Source organism: Lissotriton helveticus, chromosome 8 (assembly GCF_964261635.1).
Source record: "Lissotriton helveticus chromosome 8, aLisHel1.1, whole genome shotgun sequence".
NCBI lineage: Eukaryota > Metazoa > Chordata > Amphibia > Caudata > Salamandridae > Lissotriton > Lissotriton helveticus.
This window is the reverse complement of record NC_136069.1, coordinates 1,174,392,660-1,174,417,379: the sequence shown is the minus strand read 5'-3', so window position 1 is coordinate 1,174,417,379 and position 24,720 is coordinate 1,174,392,660. Positions and strand designations below refer to the sequence as shown.

The following is a 24,720-nucleotide window of genomic DNA, read 5'->3' as shown; positions in this document are numbered from 1 at the left end:
ATGCAGTGTCTTTTTTGGAATGGCTTGTAGGGTTTTGAGGATTATGGGTGGTTGACTGCTATTTACAACTGTGGGTGGTCCATTACCCTTAGTGGGCTTTGGTTTCGGGTTTCCTTCTGCAGCTTTGACTCCACAGTTATCGAGCTTCCTTAGATCAGCAAGTTGGACAGTGGATTTCTCAATGGTTACTAATCTAGCTTCTATCTTGATCAGTCTAGCTTCTAGGGGGCTCAATAAAGACCTAAGGAGTGTGCCTATGTCCTCTAATGTAATATCATCGGAGTAATTATCCACAGGGGCAATGTTAGTAGGCGGTGATGATGGCATTATGTTATTTAATCTGGGGGAGGCTGTCATTATCGACTTCTCTAACATGCTAACTGTAATAACTCCTTTCCCTCCTTTACCTCTCGACTGTGTAGGTTTAGGTGAATTTGTCCTATTGTCTGCTCTAATTTGGGCCCCTCTGTTCTTTTTCTGTATCGCCCCTTCTCTCACACCCCTATCTCTCTCTAGGCTCGGCTCTTTATCATTAGTTGCCTCTGCGTTGTTAGCTGGTATTGTTTGGGGGATTTGAGTGTTAGGTAGGGCCATTAGACTCAGGTCCTCGAATTCACTCGGGACTTCAGTAGTGAGCTCCAAATCAGTTACTGTGCTGCCTGGGAGTGTACTCGGTACTAGGTCAGTCCTTCCGCTGGTTGATGAACCTAGTCTACCTTCAGGAGTTCTGGCTTGGGCCAGTGGGCCCATTGAGGATCTCCTTACCCAATCTATCTCCTGCGAGATTCTTCTCTCAAGCACCTCAATTTCCTCGATCAATAGGGAACCAGCTTTAGCAAAGTAAGTGTCAATAGGGCCCTTTATTATTCCAGCCGCAGCTAGGGAGAAAGTTTTACTTCTGGTTTCCCTGGTACTCATTTCTCTGGTAGGTAGGAGTCTTGATTATAACAGGGAAAGGGGTAGGGGCCCGGACCGGACTCTGCCGTACTCGAGCGGCCTCAAACGGCCCGCTCTTTGCCCGGTCTTCGCCCGCGCCTCCGTCCGCGTGCGTCCCGCATTCGCGTAAGGGGGCTGGGCTAAGTAGGAGGAGGGGGGCGGGAAGAGGCACCAGGTGCGCGGAATGATGTTGCGCAAGCGCTCCTGGTCCTCGCAGTCCCGCTCCCGGTCTCTGGACGTGATTTCCTCGCTGAGGGAGGTGACCGAGCACACGGGCTCCCAAGTCACAGGCAAGTCAATTAAGGGCGTAGTTCAGCGGCACAAAGGGTTTCTCAGCAATACGACTGCGAGCACTTTGATCCTGGCATGACGTTGGAAGTATTTTCAGGAGCAACTGTCCACGGAGGCTCATCTGATGGGAGAGCACGATTCGAATCCCACCCGGCCCCGTAGGTCAAAGGTCACCCACACCTCTCGGCACCTGGAAGAAGCTAGACAGGACTGGCGAAAGGGGGCGAGCCTGGGCCTAGCCACGCCTTGATACACTCTGACTGCACCACCTGCAACATTGAGGTCTTTTGTTGTAGGTGAGACTTCACACAAGTCTGAAGCATTTGATGGGAGTTCTTTAGCTCCCTAAGCAAGATTGTCCTTGCAGACACTGTCCAACAACTGAAACCTTTCATTCAACGACTTGTAGAGGTTGGTAGCTACAGAAAGCAAAGGACTACTTGAAAAATTGATAATTAACCGTTAAGTTAATTTAAAGTACCTTTTGAAATCGTAAACTCAAGCCAGAGTTCTGAATTTAAAAGCCCTATTAAGAAGAGCAGCTTAACAGAGAAGTTTAACTTGAGAAAATGGCCAGATTGAAAGTCCCTTGTATAGAATTGATTCCACAGAGAGATCGCCATGATCACATGGGCAGAACTTTAAGGGACGGATGTGGGAAGGCTGGATAACCTGCCTGTCCCACCTTTGTACCTGCTCTCTTTATATTTCAAAGTACTAGTGATCAGTTTGTACTAAATTTACCTACATCTTAGAAATCTATTCAAACAGATTCACTGAAGTCTCACTGTAAGGCCATTCTAAAAAAAGAAAGCCATGCGGCTGTTGTGCCAAAGTACTTGCAAGATGGTCCTATCCCGTTAGCAAACCATTGTCCGGAATGGAGAAATGTAATCAAACACCATACATTTCTGCTTTTTTGGACAGTGGCATTTCTTTGATGTGGTAAAGCAAGTAACGGAAACAGCATTGTTAGAATAATGCATCAAAAATTGTACCAATGGAAATATCTAGTTCCCCAAGTGTGGGTATTTGGATATATATTGTGGCCAGCTTCTCTTAGCACTACTAGAAGTTCCTTCCTCGTATCCTATTATTCCAGGACCATAAACCCTGTGCACTTCACCCATCCGGTGGGGACAGCCACCCACTGATGGCGCCACTTTACTCCTCAAGGACAAATAAAATTGTAAACGTCCTGTGTGAGAAGTGGTAGTATTTTTAAGTAGTCCTTTCAGTTAAGGTACAACTGTTCAATGTTTGCTGAGAATGATAAGATGAGTGATGGGGCTGGTCAGTGAGAAGCATAAAAAATACGAGTTCCATTTTGAACACTTTTGTACACCGGTACAAAAGAGCCGTAGCTCTTTGTAATATTTACAAATGTGACTTTTAAATGGATTTTGATACAATGCTTTTTATAACTGATTTGCCTATATTTTCTTTTATCTTAAGCTCAGTGTCTGTCTATTCTATTTTCATCTGTCCTGAATATCCATGTAATTTATTGTATGTGCTGGTTAGTATTTGGGTAGAGCAGGCATCCTCAGTAGTTTTCTGAAGCTCAGTAGGCACAGAGTATCATTGACGTTGACACACTTTGGTATTCTGTTGCAGCCCCCTGTCATTTTCTCATGGGCCAGTTTGTGAGCAAAATATCTGTCAACTTGTCAAGTCACACCTTTTGGTATTAGAAATATAATTTTAATAAAAGACTGGCTCCGCGATGTCTCCTTCAAAATGGGAGTGTGACCAATGCAAAATAATTGCTCCTTTCCAAGCAAATGAGGCCGTGGATGTCTTCTCACTCTCTAAAAAGAATGTAATATGGATGGTCCAACAGGCAAAGTTGCAGCTTTTGATCAATGCTGCTCATCTTTTTCAGGCCAGAAGGAAAGGACTATGCACTCCATTGGCTTGTACTAGGGACCCACACTTCTGACGAGCAGAATCATTTGGTGGTTGCACGAGTACAGATTCCGAACGATGATGCTCAGTTTGATGCATCTCACTACGATAGTGAGAAAGGTGGTGAGTACTGTATATTCATTAGTCTGGTTGACACAGTTGTACTTGTAGGAAGTAAATTTTCCCTCTGGTGGCTCTACAGCAGGCTTTGTGCATGCAAACATCTGGTTAGTATTTAATGGTTTGCCTCACAATACGACCTTCAACAAGGCTTTTGTGATCAACTGAGTAAAGTGAGGATGTCTGCATGTTCTTGCAGGTATTGCTGCAAGATGGGTCTTTTGAGCAGGAAATTAAGACTATTTTAGGGATTGGGGTTTGCGATATATGGAATTGTGCAACTGCTCCCTTGCATGGTGAGCTGTATGAATACAGCAAGTACTGTTAAAAATATCTGGTGGAGTATTGTGTAGAAATACCTGGTGAAGATAGGTGCGCTTGAGGCCATATATTTAGTTAGTGCCCTAAATATGTGATCTTAAATGACGGTATCCTGAAAACCGATGACCTGGCAACTGTAGGTCTACAGTTTGCATTTGGCATAGATTTGATGAAAGGCTTCGTTCCACCTATCCCGTTTTGCAGTTTGTCCACATATTGTTTGTTTATTTTTATAGTTTAAGTTCCTAACTGTGTGACTGCACTGAACGGAAGCTTTTTCTCACTCACTGCGTGTGGAATTCTTTCCTTCAGGCATCACCCTCTTCTAACATTTTCTTTATGTGGGTGTAATTAACGTTTTGGGGATTCCACCCCGTGACTCCATTTTGAGCGGTAGCAAAGGCACTTGCTATTTAGTGATCTCTGCACTCTTACACCATCTAGAAAGCTGGTACTTCATCTTTCAGAGAAGTATTCTCAAGTAAATGAGTAACAATATTGACATGACCAGACCGGTCTTTCTCCTAGACCGATACTCTTCTCAAGAGAGAAGTTCCTATGTTACACCCTACTCAATAAACTGGACCAGAATCTGTTTTAAGGTACATTCCTGGACTATCTAAAAATAGATTGGGTCTGGAATATTTTTTAAATGTCTAAGTAGCTGACTAATTTCTGCCCGGTTTTTAACTTGTATGTTTACTAAAGTCCTGAAGAGCCTCTACACAGCTCACCTCAAACCTTTCCTATTGAAAAATTATGAACTATGTCTTCAGGTCAGAATGGAGAATGGGGAATCCAATTGACAAAATAGTTGACAGTGCACTTCTAGACAACGGGACTCCTGAACCTGTTGGCATGTTTGGGCATAGTAAACTACTTAAGTCTCTGGGAAAAACTTGAGGACTGAGTGGTGTTCAGTAAAATAGTCCTCCGTTGATTGTCCTCTTACCTTTACAATCCATGTCCTCAAAAAATTAGCAAGCTTACATTCACCTCCTGTGTGCTCCTCAAAGCTGTTCTTCAAGCTCATATTCTTGCATTCTTTTAATTCCATGTGGAATTAATTGCTGGGACTATTTTTAAGGTGACAATACTTATTTGAAAATGTCCTTTTTTCAATATTAAAAGTGTTGCCAGTGCTTTTGTTGACATCAAGCCATCCCGTACTCTGTTTGCTTTAATACAGAGTTCCTTCACGTTTCAACCCCTTTTGAAAGAGGCCTTATACACAGTTTACCTATTTCTCCATTTTCACTTGCATTGTAATGACTCTCCATTCAGGCGAGATTTGTTTATAAATTGGCCTACATTATTCTGCTCTGGAATCCCAAACTGCGTTGCCTGGAAACAGTCCATGTCATGTGGGACAGGAGGAAGGAGCAGCACCAACCTTGGAGCTCAGGCACGAAGGCAGTCCTCCACTGGATCTGCCCTCTGGGTCTGAATCTCTGTGCCATTAGCAGTACAGCCTTTTCTTATGCGGTCCAAAGGATAGTAGTGTTCCAACGACACTTCATACTATTCAATTTATTATGATTTGGAGCTCCAAAGAGTTCCACATAAAATATACAAAAAAGACTACAATATATCAAATCATTCAGAACTTAATTACGGGATAAAATAAATGCTAGGGGCTAGTTATGGATTTCCTTATGCAGTACATAATTAGGGCTCTCGGTTTTATGGTATTTATTCTTTTGAACATTTTCATCTGTATTTATCCATATTTATTTTTTGTTAACTATCTGTATTTATCTATATTAATCATGGGTTTTGTGCAAAAATAAAGCCAAAACTGGTATTTCCGCATTTATTTAACCAATAAATATACAGTCCTGTTTGAATTCCTGCCAGGTTTCAGTGATATGAACACCTGCAGAAGATAAATCAATGCACTTATATGAAAATATGCACATTTCAGCATCAGCCTTGTGCATATCTACTGCTGTTTAAGCCTCTTTACTAAAATCCCTTTCTTTTTTTAACCCCATTACCTATCAATCCACATAGTTATTGGCTTGGCAGTCATAGCAAAGTGCATTTAGGATCACTCAAAGCATCCAATTTCCGTTTTTATCCACATTTAAAAATAGACAAGAAAATCAATGGTTTTCTGTCTGTATTTATCTGTAAAAATCAGCGAAAACGGAAAACAGGGAGCCTTATACATAATTCATAGCAGCATACAGGATGTTGAAAGTCCAAGTGCGCAAACATATAAAACCTATTTCACAAATCCTTTAAAATACAATACTAAGGCAGTGCAAATCGGATTATACCATTACATACTCTAACAACGTCAACAGTATAATACAAACACCCTCAAGTTCTACTTATAATATGCCGTGAATTTTGGCCAAATGGGACCCTGTTCAATATACCACAGCTAAATACAAGTCCTTCCCCAAAATATATTTAAGAATTGTTTAAAAAAAAAAAAAAACTTTTTGGAACACACTGGTTCAGAGTTGGGGGTGGGGGGCAAGAGACTGTTTCGGGCCTCCTCAGCTGTAGCAATGTTGTATTTGAGATACAATGGACTTAAAAAAACAATGTTGTAACGGTTGTAGTAGGGGACAGACAAAACATGATTTGGATCCTGCACCTAGTTTCCACTTAGGTGACAGTCGGTCCTGCCGGGCTAGTCCCTCCCACGCTCCTGTTATAATTTGTAAGGGAAGCAAATTCAGCCTTAGCAACAGAACCGTTCTGCGCACTCCACGCGGAAGACACTTCATACTATAAAGGGTGCATGCATGTATTAAGTGCCATGTATTCCAGAAATTCCTAACACCGTTGCTAGTAATACCATGAATGTTTTTTTCATGTATTGTGTACCTGCGTTTATCTTCTGCACTTATTTATTTTTCTAAAAGGAAAGGCTCATCAAATAGTTTGTTATGAAAAATGTCGAAGCATGTATCCTTTATCATATATTTGTACTAACCCTAGAGTTTGGAGGCTTCGGATCTGTAACTGGCAAAATTGAAACTGAGATTAAGATCAACCATGAAGGCGAGGTGAATCGGGCCAGGTACATGCCACAGAATCCCTGCATTATCGCTACAAAGACACCCTCCTCTGATGTGTTGGTATTTGACTACACCAAACACCCTTCAAAGCCAGGTGGGTGATTAGAATCTGTTTACATTCCAATTCAAATTTCTGCTATTAAAGTGGTGTCCCAAGAGGGCAACAGAAGGCATTCATTGTCTAGAACCCATATTAGTTACGCATGTGTTTTTTTTTTTTCTTCATTTTTGCTACTTTTTGGATTCTTTTCACAGCTAATAGTGTTGTGCCTTTTTGCTTTTGTGCGTTTCCTACTTCCAGAGACAGGCTGTACATGCTTTAGTCTTTCTCGGAGTGATCAGAACCGCAACATGTATAGGGAATAGACAAAAGTGTAGCTAAAATAAAATTTAAAAAAAGGTAAAATTGAAAAGTCAGTAAAGTCGGCAGATCAGTCTACGGGGATGCTATTGAGCCATTGAAGATGTAGTAATAAAATCCTGCCTCAAGATATTCAGTAGAGATTTATTAGGCTTTCTTTAGAGCCCCTCTGAAGGGTTTTCAAACCTAAAGTCCCTTTTCTAATACTGTAAGGCACGGGGCTTTTTAATCCTTAACCTCAAAGTATCTTGGGAGGATACAGAAAGTTGTTCTTGGAAGCAGCTGCTAGAATTACAGTGAAGTGTAATGTCCAGGCCTTTAGACTAGAACTTGTTTTGCTAACTTGTTTCGTAGCGGTAAATCGTTAATTTCTTTTCTTTCAATTTTTATTCCAATGTATGCCATAATATCAGTGTTTATTTTGGAACAAACTAATTTACAATGAGAGCTACTGGGCTAAGGCAGCTAGAAAGCAAAGGACAGTTGAGAATTTTTTTTTTACCGTAGTAATAGAATTCCCTTGGGATCTCTGCACCGCCATACGCAAATTGTCCCAGATTGCTCCTGTCAACCTCATCAAAGGGATATAGCTTACTTAGAAATTAAGCCATCTATATCCCTAGCTTTGTACACCTCCTGGTTCAGATTATCATTTTGGTTATAGCTCACTGCTCCCTAACATGAATTTCCAACAAGCTAAAGGTTGGGTATAAACCTTTGTGCTCTTTGGCTGCAGCTAAGCTTGAGCTTTCTTTACGGAATATGTTGGTTCTCCCTCAGCCTAAAATGTACCTGTACTCACATTTTTTTACTTTTTATTTTCAGCATCTTGTCACATTCTTAAACCTTTTTTTAATCGAATATGGTACATTGACTTGTGATAGAATAAAAACACTAAATGCTGAAATGAGATTAATGGATGTAGCAATAGATGTTGGTCACTTTTTAATTGCACATCAAAAAGGGAATGTGTCCTAATGCCGTGAAATGTTGTTCTACTTTAAATTTTGGCTTTAACCTTTTTCTGTAAATATTTTGATGTCTTTCTCTCTCCCCCTGTGTTATGTCTGCCTTTTCCCCTGCTGTCTGTTCGGATCTGATGATTCTACCTTCCTTTCCCAGTTCCCTGTTGGAACCCTTTGGGTTATGTACAATGTTGGTCAATTCCCTGTTAAGTTGGGGGCAATAGGGTCCTCAAAGCCACCTACCTCTTAAAGTGTAGATGTTTCCCCAGCTTGCAACCAAACTTGGCAGCTTGCAGGAAAACCCATGCCCGTTGTTAAATGCAGTACCCTGCACAAGGCTTTCACAAAGCTGACTGCATGTTATGGTCTCTAAGCAAACTTCCAGACCTTGCAAACTGAGTGTTACCTATGACAAAAATCCTTTGCTTCAATATTTCCATCTGCTCCATTTGTGCTTCATGGTGCCCCCTCCGGATTTAGGCAGGTTTCTACAATCCTGTACTGAGGATAGCACTGGAGGCCCTTAAAAAATGTATGCTTGCTTGCACAATGGGTACCATCCACCAACTCGAAATTTCCACCATTTCTGCTGTTTACATCTTTTTAAACTTAAATTTGCAGCTTAGACTGCAGTCTGGTAGATGTCGCTTAGCTACACTGATGAGATTTAAGTAACTTTTTATTGCATAATATTCAATGTGTGCCAAATTGTATTTTGCTAGCACGCAGGCGGTCACTAAAGATGTGAAACTGATACAAAACTAGTGTAGTATGTTTGACTGTTAGCATTTGTAGCTCAGCCGGTTGCTGTGTTCTGAAGATGCTGACAACTGTACGCATACTGGTAGAGTCTAAAATGAAGACGGTTGCAGTAGAGAGGACTGGAACTAAGCTCTGCATGTCCTTTAATAATGAAAGGAGGGCATGTTGCAAGATTTGCAGTTTAAACTAGAACAACCTCCTTCTGCGCACTGCGAGAAATCTCTTCATCAGTCCATCTCCAGGTACAAAAGTGCTTTGAAGGGATCTGAACGTGGTGTCTGGTCTCCAAGCTGATGAGTCAAAGGTTTTCCTGAACACAAACCAAGGCCGGGATGTAGCTTTAAAAAAAATAGTAAAATAGTTTATAACGAAACGCTTGGGATGTTAACAAATCAAAAGGATTGTAGGGATGCGTGTATTTATGCCATGAATTTTGTGAAATAGAAGGGTTCTATGGGGAACCCTTTAGTGCACCCTCCACCAACCCCCTCCTTCCGTTTTGAGGTGATCAGAAATAAAAAGTGGACCAGCCACCATGGTGTGACCTATTTAATAAGGCGCAGAGCCGCCTCTTTCTTTTCTGCTAGTTTTTCAAGCAAGATGGTCATTGTTGTCCTATGGAATGATGGCATTTGACACCATTGTAATCTGCCACTTCACGGACGTCCCAATACAAATAGCACAGATTACATTTCATACTTTGGCCTGAATAGTGCTTGAAAGATGTAGTTGATCATTTCTAGAAAGTCTTGCAGGTGGCAGTGCTTTTTAGCAGTTGTACAGTACAGGGGATGTTATGTTATGTTAAAATGAATTTGTCAAGCGCAGTTACACCGTAGGTTTCTTGGCGCTATTCAAACACTAGTAGCTGCGAGGATCCCATTTAGCCTGACTGCTCAAAGAGCCAGGTTTTCAAGGCCTTTCTGAATCCCAGGAGACTATGGATGGGGCTGCAGTTCCCCAGTCCTGAAATGTTAGAGAATGTAATTTTCAGAAATTGGGGGAATGCTTTCTTTCGCAGTAACGGTGCACAATTAAAGGTAAGTTAAATATGCATTGATCGCAAAATGGTGTTAACTTACTGGGCCTTATTTAAAAGGTGCATGTTTTTGTTTTCTTCCTCAGATCCAAGTGGCGAGTGTAGCCCAGATTTGCGGTTAAGAGGTCACCAAAAGGAAGGTTATGGCTTATCTTGGAATTCCAATTTAAGTGGACACCTCCTGAGTGCTTCGGACGACCATGTAAGAATCCTGAATGTTAGAAAGTGTAGTGATGGTTTGTCTATGAGTTGTATAAGCAGCTGTACATTTCAATGCTACACGCCACGCTTTTGTTGGAGCAAGTACTATGTACAAAATAGTTGAAGAGTCTTGAGTCCCCTCTAAAGTCCAACCTACATTTGTAGTTGTTTCTCTTCATTCAGTGTGTGGCTTTTTCTTTTTGTTGTTTGTCTGTAAATTAAGCCATTTGTAGTAATTCTTGACTCTAGTCAACAGACGAGTCAACTGCCAGGACTCAAAGCTTTGCCCGTGTCTAGCCAATTAATTGATCTGGAAAGCACACCTTGGCAAAGTAAAGGAATTAAAGAAGTTGGTAACCTACAAATAACGAACTGCATCAGCAGTTGCTGAAATTATGGCAGAATTCAGGCAAAACAGGCATCCCAGATGCAAACATCTAACTCTGCTAAGTCAGAATTCGGACTAAAGCACTCAATTTCATAGTGAAATAGAGGGTAACAGGTGTTTGTGTAAGGACCTGCGCTGTGGGGGTGGTCCAGCTAATGCTTTTTGTCTTGTTTCTGCTAGAAAAAAACAAACTCTCCTTTATATTCAGATTTAATGCTTATTTAATCTAATTTAAATGTCATTGCCTTGATCTTGCTTTCGTTCTTTCTATTGCATGGCTCTGTTTAAACCATAAACTGGCTCTGATCGGTTATGACCGGGCAGTGGCATGATTATTTATAATTGAATGTTTTGATAAATGTTAAGCTGGCTGTAATCTAGTGTTGCTCTCTGGGTTGCACGTTATCACCAAGTGTACTATTTTAATGTTTGTTAAATCTAGGCTCTGCCTCTACCTAAAGCACATTAACCATTTTGTTTGTTTTACTTTCTTTTCAGACTGTATGTCTGTGGGACATAAGCGCTGGACCAAAAGAAGGCAAAATAGTTGATGCAAAGGCTATTTTTACTGGGCATTCGGCTGTGGTTGAAGATGTGGCTTGGCACCTGCTTCACGAGTCACTGTTTGGGTCTGTTGCAGATGATCAGAAGCTGATGATGTGAGTTTGTTTTAGGAACCCTGTAATTTATGTGTGTATTTTTAGCTGAGCGAACTATAACTCGTGGCCCCGCAATGCACTGCTGATGACGTCACATATTACATCTCATGAAATGGTTAGTGACATCACTCATGACATCTCTAATGCACCTACTCACTCCCTAATATAATCTTTCATACCCCCACTCCATAATTAAGACTACCATTCTCGAAACCATACACCAATACCAGTTAGTACATACCCACTCACTGATTCATAGGTCTGCACACATCAACTCACTCACCCGTACAGCCACTCATACACAGTCACTCCCCAATACAGCCACTTATATGCATTCATACACCCATACAGACACTTGCGCACCGCCGCTCACCCATAGTTGCTCACACACCTAGTCAGACACCCAAAGTCAATCGCACTGCCATTTACTCACCTATAGTTATACACACACCACCTCACTTATTCGGGAAACAACATTTACAACGCAACTTTTACAACGCACTACCATTACAACGAAATTTTTACAACGCAAAAACCATTACAACGCATGTATTTACAACGCATGTTTTTACAACGCAGGTACCTTTACAACGCATACCATTACAACGTAAGTATCGGTAAGTATATAATTATATTTAAAATGTTATATGTAAGGTTTTTTTTAGGGGCATTTTTAAGGGTTCAGGGTCAGTTTTCAGTTTTTGGGTAAAGAGGTATTATCCAGTATTAGGGGTGTCTTTCATAGATTCACATGCCTGAATCATTCCCCGTCGTCGACGGGAGATCCGGTATATAGAAAAGTAATGTCCTATAGACATACATAAAGAAAAATAGGCCTAAGGACCTCACCTTAGTAGCCTATCCTCGTCCTTATGCAAAAAGGACTAAACTCTTAGAGCCAGCCAATCAGCTATCACCTCCCTCTAGAACCTTCCCTGCTGGAGCCTCAGTCTCTCAGATTTTCTACCGCACGTTGTGCTAGGGAGTCTCCAGCCTGAGCTCTCCTCAGGATATCTTCTAAACCTACTTTTTTCACTTGGAAAAAAAATTAACGTCTCAAATTCTTCAACTGGGATATTTCAGACTCTTCTCTTGCAGTAAGTGCTGTCTTTCCTTACCATTTTTAAGGAAAGTCTGGCTCCCAGAAGAAAGCCCTTTTCAGGGCCTGCTCTTCATGTGGGAAGAAAAGGCTCCATGTGGAGGACAAGCACGACCTGTGCTTATACTGCCTTTATCCGGACCACGTCCCCAAGGACTGTAAAATCTGTCGTTCTTTCCCTAATAAGACCTTGAGGGATAGAGAAGGTCGACTTCTCATTTGGCTGGACAGGCTTAAACAGAGGGATAATGTGGAGTCCTCAGAGGGCAGCTTCTCCATGACTTCGGACGTCTCCTTCAAGAGGCCAAGGGGGGACCCCCCTGGCCCCTCAGACACTCCTCCTATGAAGATGCAAAATAAATCTTCAGAGGCAAAATCTACAACCTCCTCAGTGTCTGACACAGGCTCTCACGCCTTTAAGAAGCCTGCGCACTCATCCACCAAGCCTACGCCATCTTCAACGCAAAAGAGAGCTGTGACGCCACTCGCCGTCTCAACGACGACGACGGTGTCGACGACTACGGCGTCGTCAGTCCTTGCATCGACGACGACCACTCCATCATCGTCGTCGGCAGGTAGGCCCATCACATCTGTCATACTGCCGAAACCGTCGTCGACTAAAACACCATCGACGACGAAATTGGGGTCGACGACGACCGCGTCGACGAACAGCTCCTCGACGTCAAAATCGGGGCCGCCGACATTGACACCGTCGACGAGGAACCCATCGTCGACGACGACAGTCGACGAGGAACCCATCGACGACCAAATCAGGGACGTCGACGACGAGAAGCCCGCCGTCGACGGAAGACGCGTCGCCGAGACCGTCGACGAAGAAGACGTCGACGAGGAATGAATCGTCGACGAGAAATGAATCGTCGACGAGTGCGTCGACGACTAGGACGTCGTCGACGACCGCGTCGTCGACGAAAACATCGACGGCGACAAATCTCATCGCTTGAACCACCGACGACGGAGAACATGCCGTCGACGACGAAACCGTCGACGGAAGGGTCGTCTACGACCAGGGACAACGCGGAACCATGGAAGAAGTCCAAGCTAGTGGAACCGTCGTCATGGACGCTGCCTCCGCCGACACCACCGCGCAAATTGCCAAGGAAGCTGATCACGCCTGAAACGACATCCCCAAGCAAAGTCCAAAGCCACTTACCTTCTGACTTTCTCCAGAGTGAAGAATCGGAAGAGGAAAATACGACTCAGGCTATGTCTATCTCAGACCTCCACGTGAAATGCCAAAGCACTGATGAGGAACAGGAGGAGTTTACCTACCAGGAACACTCTTTCCAAGCGCAGGTACGGACGGAAGTGACCCCAATGGTGTGCCTTCCTGCGTCCATCGTGGATGACCTTAAACATCTCATCCAGGACTACAAGCAGCGTTTCCCGGAGGCACGGGCTACTGAGGATAGGAACCCAACGCCGGCTACATCTGCTCCACCGGCAGCCCCACGACAGACGCGACCACCTCCGCAGACCTCACTTGAGGCAGTCTCACCTCAAGTAGTGGAATCCTCAGATGAGGAAGCTGAGGAGATGGAAGAAGGCGAAGTCCCTGAGGATCGCACGGATCAGGACGAAGACGACGAGTACGTCGCGCTCTCCCCAGCTTCACCCCAACCACGCCAGTCGGATTCTCCGCCAGTGGACATTGGCGGGTTCCATAAGTTAGTGGAACGGGCAGCAAAGCGTTTCCACATGGAAATGGAAACAACGGAAACCGAATGTTTCTTATATGATTTTAAAGAACAAACAAAAAAGATCACTAAATCAATCCCGATTATAGAATTCTCTGGGACCAGGGGAAGAAACTGATGGCTACGCCGGCCTCCATACCTGCGGTGATCCCACGTCTGGACAAGAAATACAAAGCCCCCACCAAGGCGGCAGTTTGTTTCAATGGGCACCCGAAACCTGATTCAGTGGTGACCCAGGCAGTTCAGAAGAATTCCCGCAACCCTTCCTCTCCCTTGTCAGCACCACCGGACAAAGAGGGAAGAAAGTTGGATACCATCGGGAAACGGTTCACCACTACGTCAGCCATGACTATCAAAGTCGCCAACTCTATAGCCCTGTTGGGACGTTACAATCGCCAACTGTGGGAGGACATAGTCCCTTATTTGGCGGAGCTACCAGATACAATGCAGGAAGAGGCCAAGGCACTGCTCTCAGAAGGTCAAGCCTCGGCAGCGGAAATCATAGATTGTGCCATAGATGGAGCCATGACTGGCTTTCGCCAATTAGCTGGAGCAGCAGTCCTGCGGCGCATGGGCTGGCTTAAGGCTACTTCATTTAGACAAGAAGTTCAAACAAAGGTACTAGACATGCCCTTCGACGGCCAACATCTTTTCGGAGCCACAATTGATGAAGCGCGCCAGAACATCAAAAAAGACACCGATACGGCTAGAGCACTGGGTACGCTGCAGGCTAGAAACCAGTCCTTTCGGGGCAACAGGTCCAGAGGTCAACCCTCCTACAGGGGGTCCTTCCAGAATAGATCCTCATATTCATACCAAAATAAATCGCAGTATCCGCAGAAGCAACAGCAGAGTCGCCAAACTTCATATGGAAGATCGAACTTCCGTGGAAAGAACCAGAGGAGGGGCACTGGCGGACGCCAGTGACCGATTACTTCAGCCAGTCCCGCCACAATCTCCCTCATTCAAAATTGGAGGAAAGTTGACCCATTTCCTACACAATTGGCATCTCATAACCACGGATCGGTGGGTACTACAACTAATAAGATTCGGCCATTCCCTGGAATTCATCACCATCCCACCTCCAACACCGCCACGCAAACTGCCACACAAACACCTGCGGCCTTTGCTCCTGGAAATATCTGCGATGTTGAAGAAGGGAGCGATCGAGATGGTCCCCTCGTCTCAAAGAGGACAGGGATTCTATTCCCGCTTCTTTCTTATTCGCAAGAAGGGGAAGAAGTGGAGGCCCATATTGGACCTCAGAGCCCTCAACTCTTTCCTAAAGAGTCAGTCGTTCAGGATGGTGACGATCCAAGAAATACTAGGCATCCTCGAAAGAGGAGACTTCATGACATCCCTGGATCTCCAGGATGCCTACTACCACATCCCAATACTCAAAGGGCACAGAAAATTCCTAAGATTCGAGGTGGCGGGACGCCACTACCAATTCAAAGTGCTGCCGTTCGGCCTCAAATCCGCGCCGTGGATTTTCACGAAGTGCCTTTCTCCTGTGGCAGCCTTCCTACGTCAAATGGGTCACCAGGTCTTCCCTTACCTCGACGACTGGCTGGTGAAAGCTCCCTCAGCGACAGGCGCGTCCTCATCCTCCAACGCCTGCACCAATCTCTTTCTGCACTTAGGATTAACTCTCAATCTCGAGAAATCCTGCATGACCCCGACCAGAAGCATCTCCTTCCTGGGGGCAACCTTGAACACGGAATGCGTAAAAGCATTTCCTTCGAAGGAACGGAAACACAAGATCGTATCTCTGGCCACGGCTGTGGCTTCGAGAAAGACCATAAGAGTTCGAACTTTCAAATCACTACTGGGCATGATGTCGTCCTGTATCCTCCTCATCCCGCACTGCCGCCTCAGGATGCGCCCATTGCAAGAAGCCCTCGCATACCAATGGACTCAAAGTACAGACTCTTTCGACGACACAGTGAGAATAACACCACAGATGTCCAAGACCCTGCAATGGTGGATGAACCACAGGAATCTGTCGACAGGCCTACCCTTCCTCCTTCCAGCAGCACCTTTGGTGATCACCACGGATGCATCCCTGGAAGGTTGGGGAGCGGTCCTCCAGGACCTCCAAGTCAGCGGCAAATGGACGGAGCAGGAGAAGAAATTCCACATAAACCTTCTAGAACTGCGAGCGGTCTTCCTGGCACTGAAGGCCTTTCTACCACGTATCCAGAACTCCCAGGTGCTCGTCAGGACAGACAACACCACGACGATGCACTACCTGAACAAGCAGGGAGGGACGCGTTCGCTCACTCTATCACGCGAATCGCAAGGAATCTGGAACTGGCTAGTGCTCCAAGGGATCACGCTCAAAGCGGAATATGTCCCGGGCAAGGACAATACCATTGCAGACGCACTCAGCAGACGGACGTCTCTCACTCACGAATGGGAGCTCAACCAAGGTACACTGGATCAGGTATTCTCAGAATGGGGAATCCCAAGGATCGACCTCTTTGCCACCAGGGAGAACGCCAAATGCCCAAACTACGCAAGTTGGCGTCCCCAACAAAGGTCACTCGGAAATGCCCTTTCCATCAGTTGGTTCGGCGTCTTTGCGTACGCTTTTCCCCCCTTCCCGATGATTCCCAGGGTCCTCAGGAAGATGAAGGCAGAGCCTTGTACCCTGATCCTAATTGCCCCGTTCTGGCCGAGGCAGCACTGGTTCTCGGACCTTCATCGCCTCTCCATCAGAACTCCGATTCGTCTGAAACAGCACCCGAACCTGCTGACTATGTCCAACGGACAAATCCAACACCCGAACCTACCATCGCTCAGATTATCAGCCTGGCTCCTGAGCACAGAGAATTCTGTCATCTAGACATCCCACAGGAATGCAGGGAGGTCCTAGCGAAAGCACGAGCGGACAGTACCAACAGAACGTACTCCCTCAAGTGGAAGCGATTTTGCTTATGGTGCGTGGAACACATTGTCGACTCTCCAGATTACCCCTGTACAGATATTGCCATACCTTCTACACTTGGCGGAGTCAGGGTTGGCGCATGCATCAATAAAGGTTCATTTGGCTTCGATTTCACGCTACACTAGATCCTCGAAGGCCCCTTCGCTTTGGTCCAGCAGGCTTATTCAACAGTTCCTCGAAGGCTTGTATAGATCGTATCCAAGACCTCGAAGGATTCCACCTACATGGCATCTAAACTTGGTACTCACCCAGCTTATGAGCCATCCTTTTGAGCCCATTCATCGAGCACCCATCAAGTACATCTCATGGAAGGTAGCTCTTCTGCTCGCTCTAACATCTGCCAGGAGAGTCAGCGAGTTACAAGCTCTATCCATTCAGGAACCTTTTATGCAATTTAAACAGGACAGAGTGGTGCTGAGGATGAATCCCAAATTCATACCAAAAGTGCCTTCAGACTTTCACCTTAATGAACCGGTGGTTCTACGTTCCTTCTTTGCAAACCCTACCACTGCAGCAGAGAGGACGTTACACTCCTTAGACCTCAAAAGGTGTATAAAGTTTTACTTGGACAAGACAAAAGACTTCAGAAAGTAGTCACAACTTTTTGTGGCCTACAGTAGACCAAGGCTTGGTCTTCCTCTCACGAAACAGAGTATCTCAAGGTGGATCTCTTCGGCGATAGCATTCTGCCATGAAAAGGCCGGCCGGCCGTTGAATGCCGCGGTGCACGCACACTCCACAAGAGCAATGTCCACATCAGCAGCGCTGTTCGCTGGAGTGCCGATTCTGGACATATGCAGAGCAGCGACGTGGAAGTCACCGCATACGTTCGCCAAACACTATTGCCTGGATGTTGAGCTTCTGCAGGACGCAGCAGTGGGTCAGGCGGTGCTTCGACATCTATTCCAGTGAGGTGAGCCTTCCTACATCCCGCCATCCTGGTATGCACATCTCTTCTATTTGGTTATGTTGATGTATGCTAATGCTTACAGTTGCATGATTCTGAGAGTATTATCTAACTGCTTATAAGGCATCATTGCATCAGACTTATGCATAATGTATTGCTAACTACTCTGATTCAGGCATGTGAATCTATGAAAGACACCCCTAATACTGGATAAGAAATGCGTTACTTACCTGTAACAGCAGTTATCCAGTATTGGTGTCTTTCATAGATTCACATGCAACCCTCCCGCCTCCCCTGGAAGGACTCACGTTCTCTCGACCTGCTTTACGCCTACCTAGCTTGGTGCGTACGAAAATCTGAGAGACTGAGGCTCCAGCAGGGAAGGTTCTAGAGGGAGGTGATAGCTGATTGGCTGGCTCTAAGAGTTTAGTCCTTTTTGCATAAGGACGAGGATAGGCTACTAAGGTGAGGTCCTTAGGCCTATTTTTCTTTATGTATGTCTATAGGACATTACTTTTCTATATACCGGAGGCTCCCGTCTCGACGACGGGGAATGATTCAGGCATGTGAATCTATGAAAGACACCAATACTGGATAACTGCTGTTACAGGTAAGTAACGCATTTCTTTTTAGGGTTCAGGGTCAGTTTTCAATTTTTGGGTAAAAGGGTATTTTTAGGGTTCAGGGTCAGTTTTGGGTAAAAGGGTATTTTTAGGGTTCAGGGTCAGTTTTGGGTTTTTGGGTAAAGGGGTATTTTTAGGGTTTAGGGTCAGTTTGGGGTTTTTGGGGTACAGGGGTATTTTTAGGGTTCAGGGTCAGTTTGGGGTTTTTGGGTAAAAGGGTATTTTTAGGGATCAGGGTCAGTTTTGGGTAAAGGGGTATTTTAAGGGTTCAGGGTCAGTTTTGGGTTTTTGGGGTACAGGGGTATTTTTAGAGTTTAGGGTCAGTTTTGGGTTTTTGGGGTACAGGGTAAAAATAAAATAAAATAAAATTTAAATTAATTAAATGAAAATAAATTAAATTACATTAAGTTAAATTATATTTCATTTATTTTAAATTAAAAAATTAATATATACTTACGTTGTAATGGTATGCGTTGTAAAGGTTCCTGCGTTGTAAAAACATGCGTTGTAAATACGTGCGTTGTAATTTTTGCGTTGTAAAAATTTCGTTGTAATGGTATGCGTTGTAAAAGTATGAGTTGTAACGTCATACATCCCACTTATTCATACAGATGCTAGCACATACTCTTATGCGGTCATTGACACAAGCAGACACTCACCCATACAGCCACTCACAATTACTTGCCCACATAGTCACTTGTATACTCTCAACATCACATATACTGCATTTTACATATGCAGTTACTCACCCATATACCACTGAGACACTCATTCACTCACTGACACAACCATACTCACTCGCTCATGCAGCCCCTTGCAGACGCACTCATGAACACATACACCCAGTGAATCACACACTCGCATCCATGCTGAAAATCGCACCCACCCACACACACTCTGGCACCTATACAGGTACTCAGACGACCTATCAATAACCCATATAGACACTCGTGTAGCTATTTTCCAACCCATGCAGCCACTTGCACACCAACTGACAGACTGATGCAGACATTTACACAGATTAGTCACTCACCTATACATTCATTGAGACACATATAATCACTCACTAATACAGTTGGTCACGCACCCACTGAATCATCCATACAGACACTCCTATACCCATTCATACTTCAGTACACCTTGAGATATATATATATATATCTATCCCAAAGATGCCTCTATCTCAAGGACGTCACTCCACAAAGAGGTAAGTTTCCAACTTCTTTATTTTAGGAAACCACACACACCGGCTGCATTTCAATCCCCGACGCGTTTCGGCGCCGCAGGCTCCTTCTTCATAGGGCGGTGCTTAGGCAATGGGCAGTGTCACCACAGGTGTATTTATCCCATACGGCGCATGCGCTCTCCAGTGAGGCATGCTGGGACCTGTAGTCCGATTCTTCTCCTTCGGTGGAGTTTGTCCGTTTTGCCTCCAGTAAAACCAAGCACTTCAATGTTCATTTCTACAGCCCTCCAGTGGGCCCCAGGAGCTATGTGCAGTTTCCGCTTTGAGACCCCTTGTGTCGCTTGTCAGCTCGTGCAGTACCAGCTTGCAGTCCTGTCACCATATTTCAAACCGGTGGTTCATCCTCCGCGGCTGAGGCCGCCGTGTTTAACATTATCCCAAAGATGCCTCTGACTCAAGGATGTCACTCCACAAAGAGGTAAGTTTCCAACATCTTTATTTTAGGAAACCACACACAGCAGCTGCATTTCAATCCCCGACGTGTTTCGGAGCCGCAGGCTCCTCCTTCTTCATGGGGCGGTGCTGAGGCAATGGGCAGTGTCACCACAGGTGTATTTATCCCATACGGCGCATGCGCTCTCCAGTGAGGCATGCTGGGACCTGTAGTCCGATTCTTCTCCTGGTTGGTTTTGTATGAGTGAATTGGCAGCCTAACTATAACGTCCCTGCAACTTCTATTTTTTTCTGTGAAACAAGTGTGTGTGTGTGTGTGTGTGTGTGTATATGTGTATATGTATATGTATATGTATGTGAATGTATGTGTGTGTGTATACATACATACATACATACATACATACATCCTCCAAACAAATGAAGAATAGAGGCCACAGCAGGGGAAAACAGTGGAGGCAACTTTATTCAGCAGCAACACACCCTATGGCGAATGCATTTCGGCGTCTGTGTCGCCTTCTTCAGCGCCGGGGGGGTGTAACAGGATGTCCATCTGGGGATAAATGCCCTGCCCCATCCTGTTAAATAATGCACAGGTCCGCCGCCAAGGTAAGTAGTCCATGCATACACTTCCTGTTGGTAACCTGTTGTCTGGTTACTACAAGTCCCAGAATGCCTTTGGATGTGGGCCAGTGTTGCGGGGGGGGGGGGGGGTGGATGTTATGCCTGATGACTTTGGCCCCCAAGTCGAGTGTGATCGGCAAACATCGCCGCCTTCTCAGCTCCCCAACCGCAGCAACCCCCTTGCCACGGGTCAAACTGTGGCGGGGGCAGGGTCGAAAATCCAACTAGCCCAGCGTGCCCTCGATGAGAACACCGCCGCCTCTTTTCCCAGGCACGGAGGTGGGCTTCAGTCATTCCGTTACCACGGATATGAACAAGATTCCACCGAAGCGGAGACCAGTAGTTGCTGAAGCCAACTTTGAACTGCGGGGGACTCCCAAAGCGCGACTCTGGAACTCGCGCTGGTAAATGAGCAGAACTCCTCCAAACAAATGAAGAATAGAGGCCACAGCAGGGGAAAACAGTGGAGGCAACTTTATTCAGCAGCAACACACCCTATGGCGAATGCATTTCGGCGTCTGTGTCGCCTTCTTCAGCGTCGGGGGTGTGTAACAGGATGTCCATCTGGGGATAAATGCCCTGCCCCATCCTGTTAAATAATGCACAGGTCCGCCCCCAAGGTAAGTAGTCCATGCATACACTTCCTGTTGTCTGGTTACTACAAGTCCCAGAATGCCTTAGGAAACCACACACAGCAGCTGCATTTCAATCCCCGACGCGTTTGGGAGCCGCAGGTGTAGGAAGGTAGATCCCGGACTATGGTTGCCCCCAACTTTTTGCCTGGTGTTTTGCTGGTTTTCTGACTTAGTTGACCTGGGACTCTGCTATTCAGGGCCCCAGGCCTACTGCTCTCTCTGTAAAATGGATTCCATGTACCTTAGGTACATATCTAATTGGATACTGAGTCACCTTATCAGTCCCTGTACAGTGTACCTTAGGTACCCAGGGCATAGGTGTACCCAGGGCCTACCAGGGGCTGCAGCATGTATTATGCCACCCCTGGCTGGCCATCCAAATCTGACACAACTGGCTGCACGACAGTTGGGGCAAGGTGGTGTAATCACCCTTTGCTTTAGATATAGTATACCTATATCTAACCCTAAATGGGCACACAGATCTCCTATCAGTCACTCCTATGGCAGGCCTTGACAATCCTGAAGGCAGAGTGCTTGGAATCGTGTGAGATAGTGCTCTGGCATGAGCTGAGCCTGTCTGCGGCTTTCGGGACCCATCCCTTAGCCGTTTCCATGATATCGCATACCATATACTCTTAAGTGCATTATAATCCTCGCGGTTATATGCCAACTCTGGTATCGCTTTATCAAAACATGTCGAGTAAGGTGTCATACGAATTGGAATACTAACCCCTCGCCAATTCTGGCGACGGGGTTAGCATTCCACCCTTCTAAAGGGACACGACATGTATGTAACCTGTAACCCCGGTTAAAGTCAGACATAGCCGTAGCTCCACAAAATGGATGCTGCCACCGAGACACAAGTCTGCCCTCCTGCTGCTGGGAGTCCTCCCAGAGCAGGAGGCAAGGACAAAGGGTTTCCTGTCAGGGGCGGTGCCAGCACCGTCCCAGACAGGATTTTGTGTATCCTAGGTAGGCAGGGCTTTAGAGGAAGGTGACTGCAAGTGGCACCCCGGTGCTCACTGTGCATAGGCCGGCTGAAACCAGTTCCAGGGGCACTCCAGCCCCTGGCCTGGGGAAAGCCCGCCAAAGGAGAGGGGTGTAACCACCCCCTCCTAGTCCCACCCATGGTGCAGGACTTAGTCGCGTGCCAGCCCCCTTTTTCAGGATAAAGGTAGGAACTGGCCCCCTTCCAAAGCAGATCATCTTTGAATCCTGAAACTACTTTCCACAAAAGGAACTCAAGACTTCTTCCCAAGATTCTCCCTTGTGACTAAGGAGTAGTCACCCTGCAGCAGCAGGCACCAACCAAGTATCGCGGTTTGTTGCCAGTCTCTCCTTCGGATCAAGACTGCTCCAGCACGACGAGAACCGGCTTCCCTGGCACCTCTGACCTCAACCTACATCATCAGCCCAGCTGTGATCCGTGGGTGCGACGAGACCTCGAGGGACCGGCCATCTTCAGAACTGCACGACGCTTGTCCAGCACGACTCCCGAGTGACCCTCGACTGAGTGCTTTGGGGTAAGAGAAGCCCCGACCCTGAGCAGCTCCAGCACCGAAGTTCAGCCACCCTGCATCCACGAGATCTGCGTGGGGCCCTTCTGCTCTTTGCTGCTCACCGCGTTGTCCAGGTCACTTGCCCGTTGGCTAGTGACCCCCTCACGACGCTCCACGACGACAAACACTGCTGGTCTGGTTGCTCCAGACTAGCCCTTGCTCCCCTCCAAAAGAGGAGCACCCTGGACCCTCCTGGTCCACTCAAGACTCCATTTTAGGTCCACCGCGTGGGCCTTGCATTTGCCAAGACTTGTTGCCCAATCCTGGGTCCAGCGACGTCGACAGCAAGAACCTTCGTGGGACAGCTCGCACCTCCATCCTGGTTGCTGACAACGCCTCCTGGTCCGAGAGACTGCAGAGCCCAGCAGCGCCCACTCACCTGGCAGAAGTGACTTCGTCCGGTGCCATCCTGGTGCCCACTCAAATCACTGGCTAGTGATTCAGAACTTGGTCCCCTCTGCTTACAGGTTTCTTCTTCCCTGATCCAGGCTTGGATCACCTCGAACTTCTTCACTGGTCGCCTGCCAGCAACTTCTTTCTTCAGGCTCCTGGATCTTCAACGAGGGTTTCCGACGCAACTTCAACCCTATGCAGCCGCAGCCCCTGGGCTAGGTAACCTGAGTACTCCGGTGCTCCAGCATAGTCCAACACCCTAAGTGTTCGGATCCACTCTTGTTTTCGACCCACCTAGTCGGGTTCGCCCGAGAACAGTAACTTTGCAACTGCTAGCCTCCATAGACTTTTTCCCGCCTTACGTGTGAGAGTTCCCACTCTGCACACGACGTCCACAGGCCGCCTGCATCTAATCCCAGTGTTTAGAATTGTAGGCCTAGCGATTCCTGAGTCTAGAAAAGTATTACTTACCTGCTAGCAAGTTCGCATTCCACTTACTGTGTATATGGTTTTTCGTGCCCCTAGGGCATTTGTGTAAATTGTGCGACAAAGTATTTTCGTAAGAGTTTTGTTGTGTGCTTAGCTCCCTGACTCAAAGAGTTCAGGGTAGTCTTGTTATAAATAAATATCTGTTTATTTTCATAACCACTTGTGTGGTGTCCTTTCACTTGGGGTTCAAGGGGTAATGTGATGGTAAAACAGCTGGCTTAACACGCCCTCTAGAGTCTTAGCCTTAGACTGCTCGTATCCATGCTACTAGGATAGCTGGTCTATAAGGTTGACTTACAACCAATCATCAATAAGGGTTGTTTGGACTGATACATAGTGATCACTAGAATAGTGAGCACTGCATATCAGGCCAACTTCTCACAGCAGGCTCCTTCATGGGGCAGTGCTTAGGCAATGGGCAGTGTCACCACAGGTGTATTTATCCCATACGGCGCATGCCCTCTCCAGTGAGGCATGCTGGGACCTGTAGTCCGATTCTTCTCCTGGTTGGTTTTGTATGAGTGAATTGGCAGCCTAACTATAACATCCCTGCAACTTTTATTTTTTTCTGTGAAACAAATGTGTGTATTTATGTGTGTATATATGTGTGTATGTATGTATGTGTGTGTGTGTGTGTGTATATATATATATATATATATATATATATATATATATATATATATATATATATATATATATATATACACACATACACACATACACACATACGGTTTCCCTGCTTGAGAACGCCAACGCAGTGAGAGGTATATCCTTTCATACTCCTCCAAGTCTCTCAACGCCAAACGTGTTTCTGGCCAACTTCCCTTGATCACTGGCATCAACACAGAGCCCCACAGCTGCTCATATTTAATGTCATTGACTCCACCCTCAATAAACAGTGCATTCTGGGCAAACAAGTTCATTACCATAGTGCTGCACACACGCCTCTGCGACGCAGAGATCCGAGACAAACCCTGGACTGGATCACCTCCTTCCTAACCGCAGAACCTAGAGAGTCCGCCTCCCCCTTTCCGATCCGAAGCCACCACGATCACCTGTGGCATACCCCAAGGATCATCCCTCAGCACGACCCTTTTTAACATC

The 24,720-nt window shown here is 45.8% G+C and overlaps 1 protein-coding gene across 4 annotated transcripts in view; it reads left to right on the top strand.

The window, feature by feature from the left end:
- Positions 1–24,720, top strand: part of RBBP7 (RB binding protein 7, chromatin remodeling factor) — a 99,413-nt gene that overhangs the window by 32,085 nt on the left and 42,608 nt on the right. For 2 of the 4 annotated variants that reach the window (XM_078658101.1, XM_078658099.1), the window contains exons 3-6: positions 3,113–3,258; positions 6,532–6,705; positions 9,825–9,940; positions 10,826–10,986. In XM_078658101.1, coding sequence (XP_078514227.1) covers positions 3,113–3,258; positions 6,532–6,705; positions 9,825–9,940; positions 10,826–10,986 — 597 coding nt within the window. The remainder of the gene's footprint in view (positions 1–3,112; positions 3,259–6,531; positions 6,706–9,824; positions 9,941–10,825; positions 10,987–24,720) is intronic. The other 2 variants (XM_078658102.1, XM_078658100.1) reach the window with 1 other exon arrangement.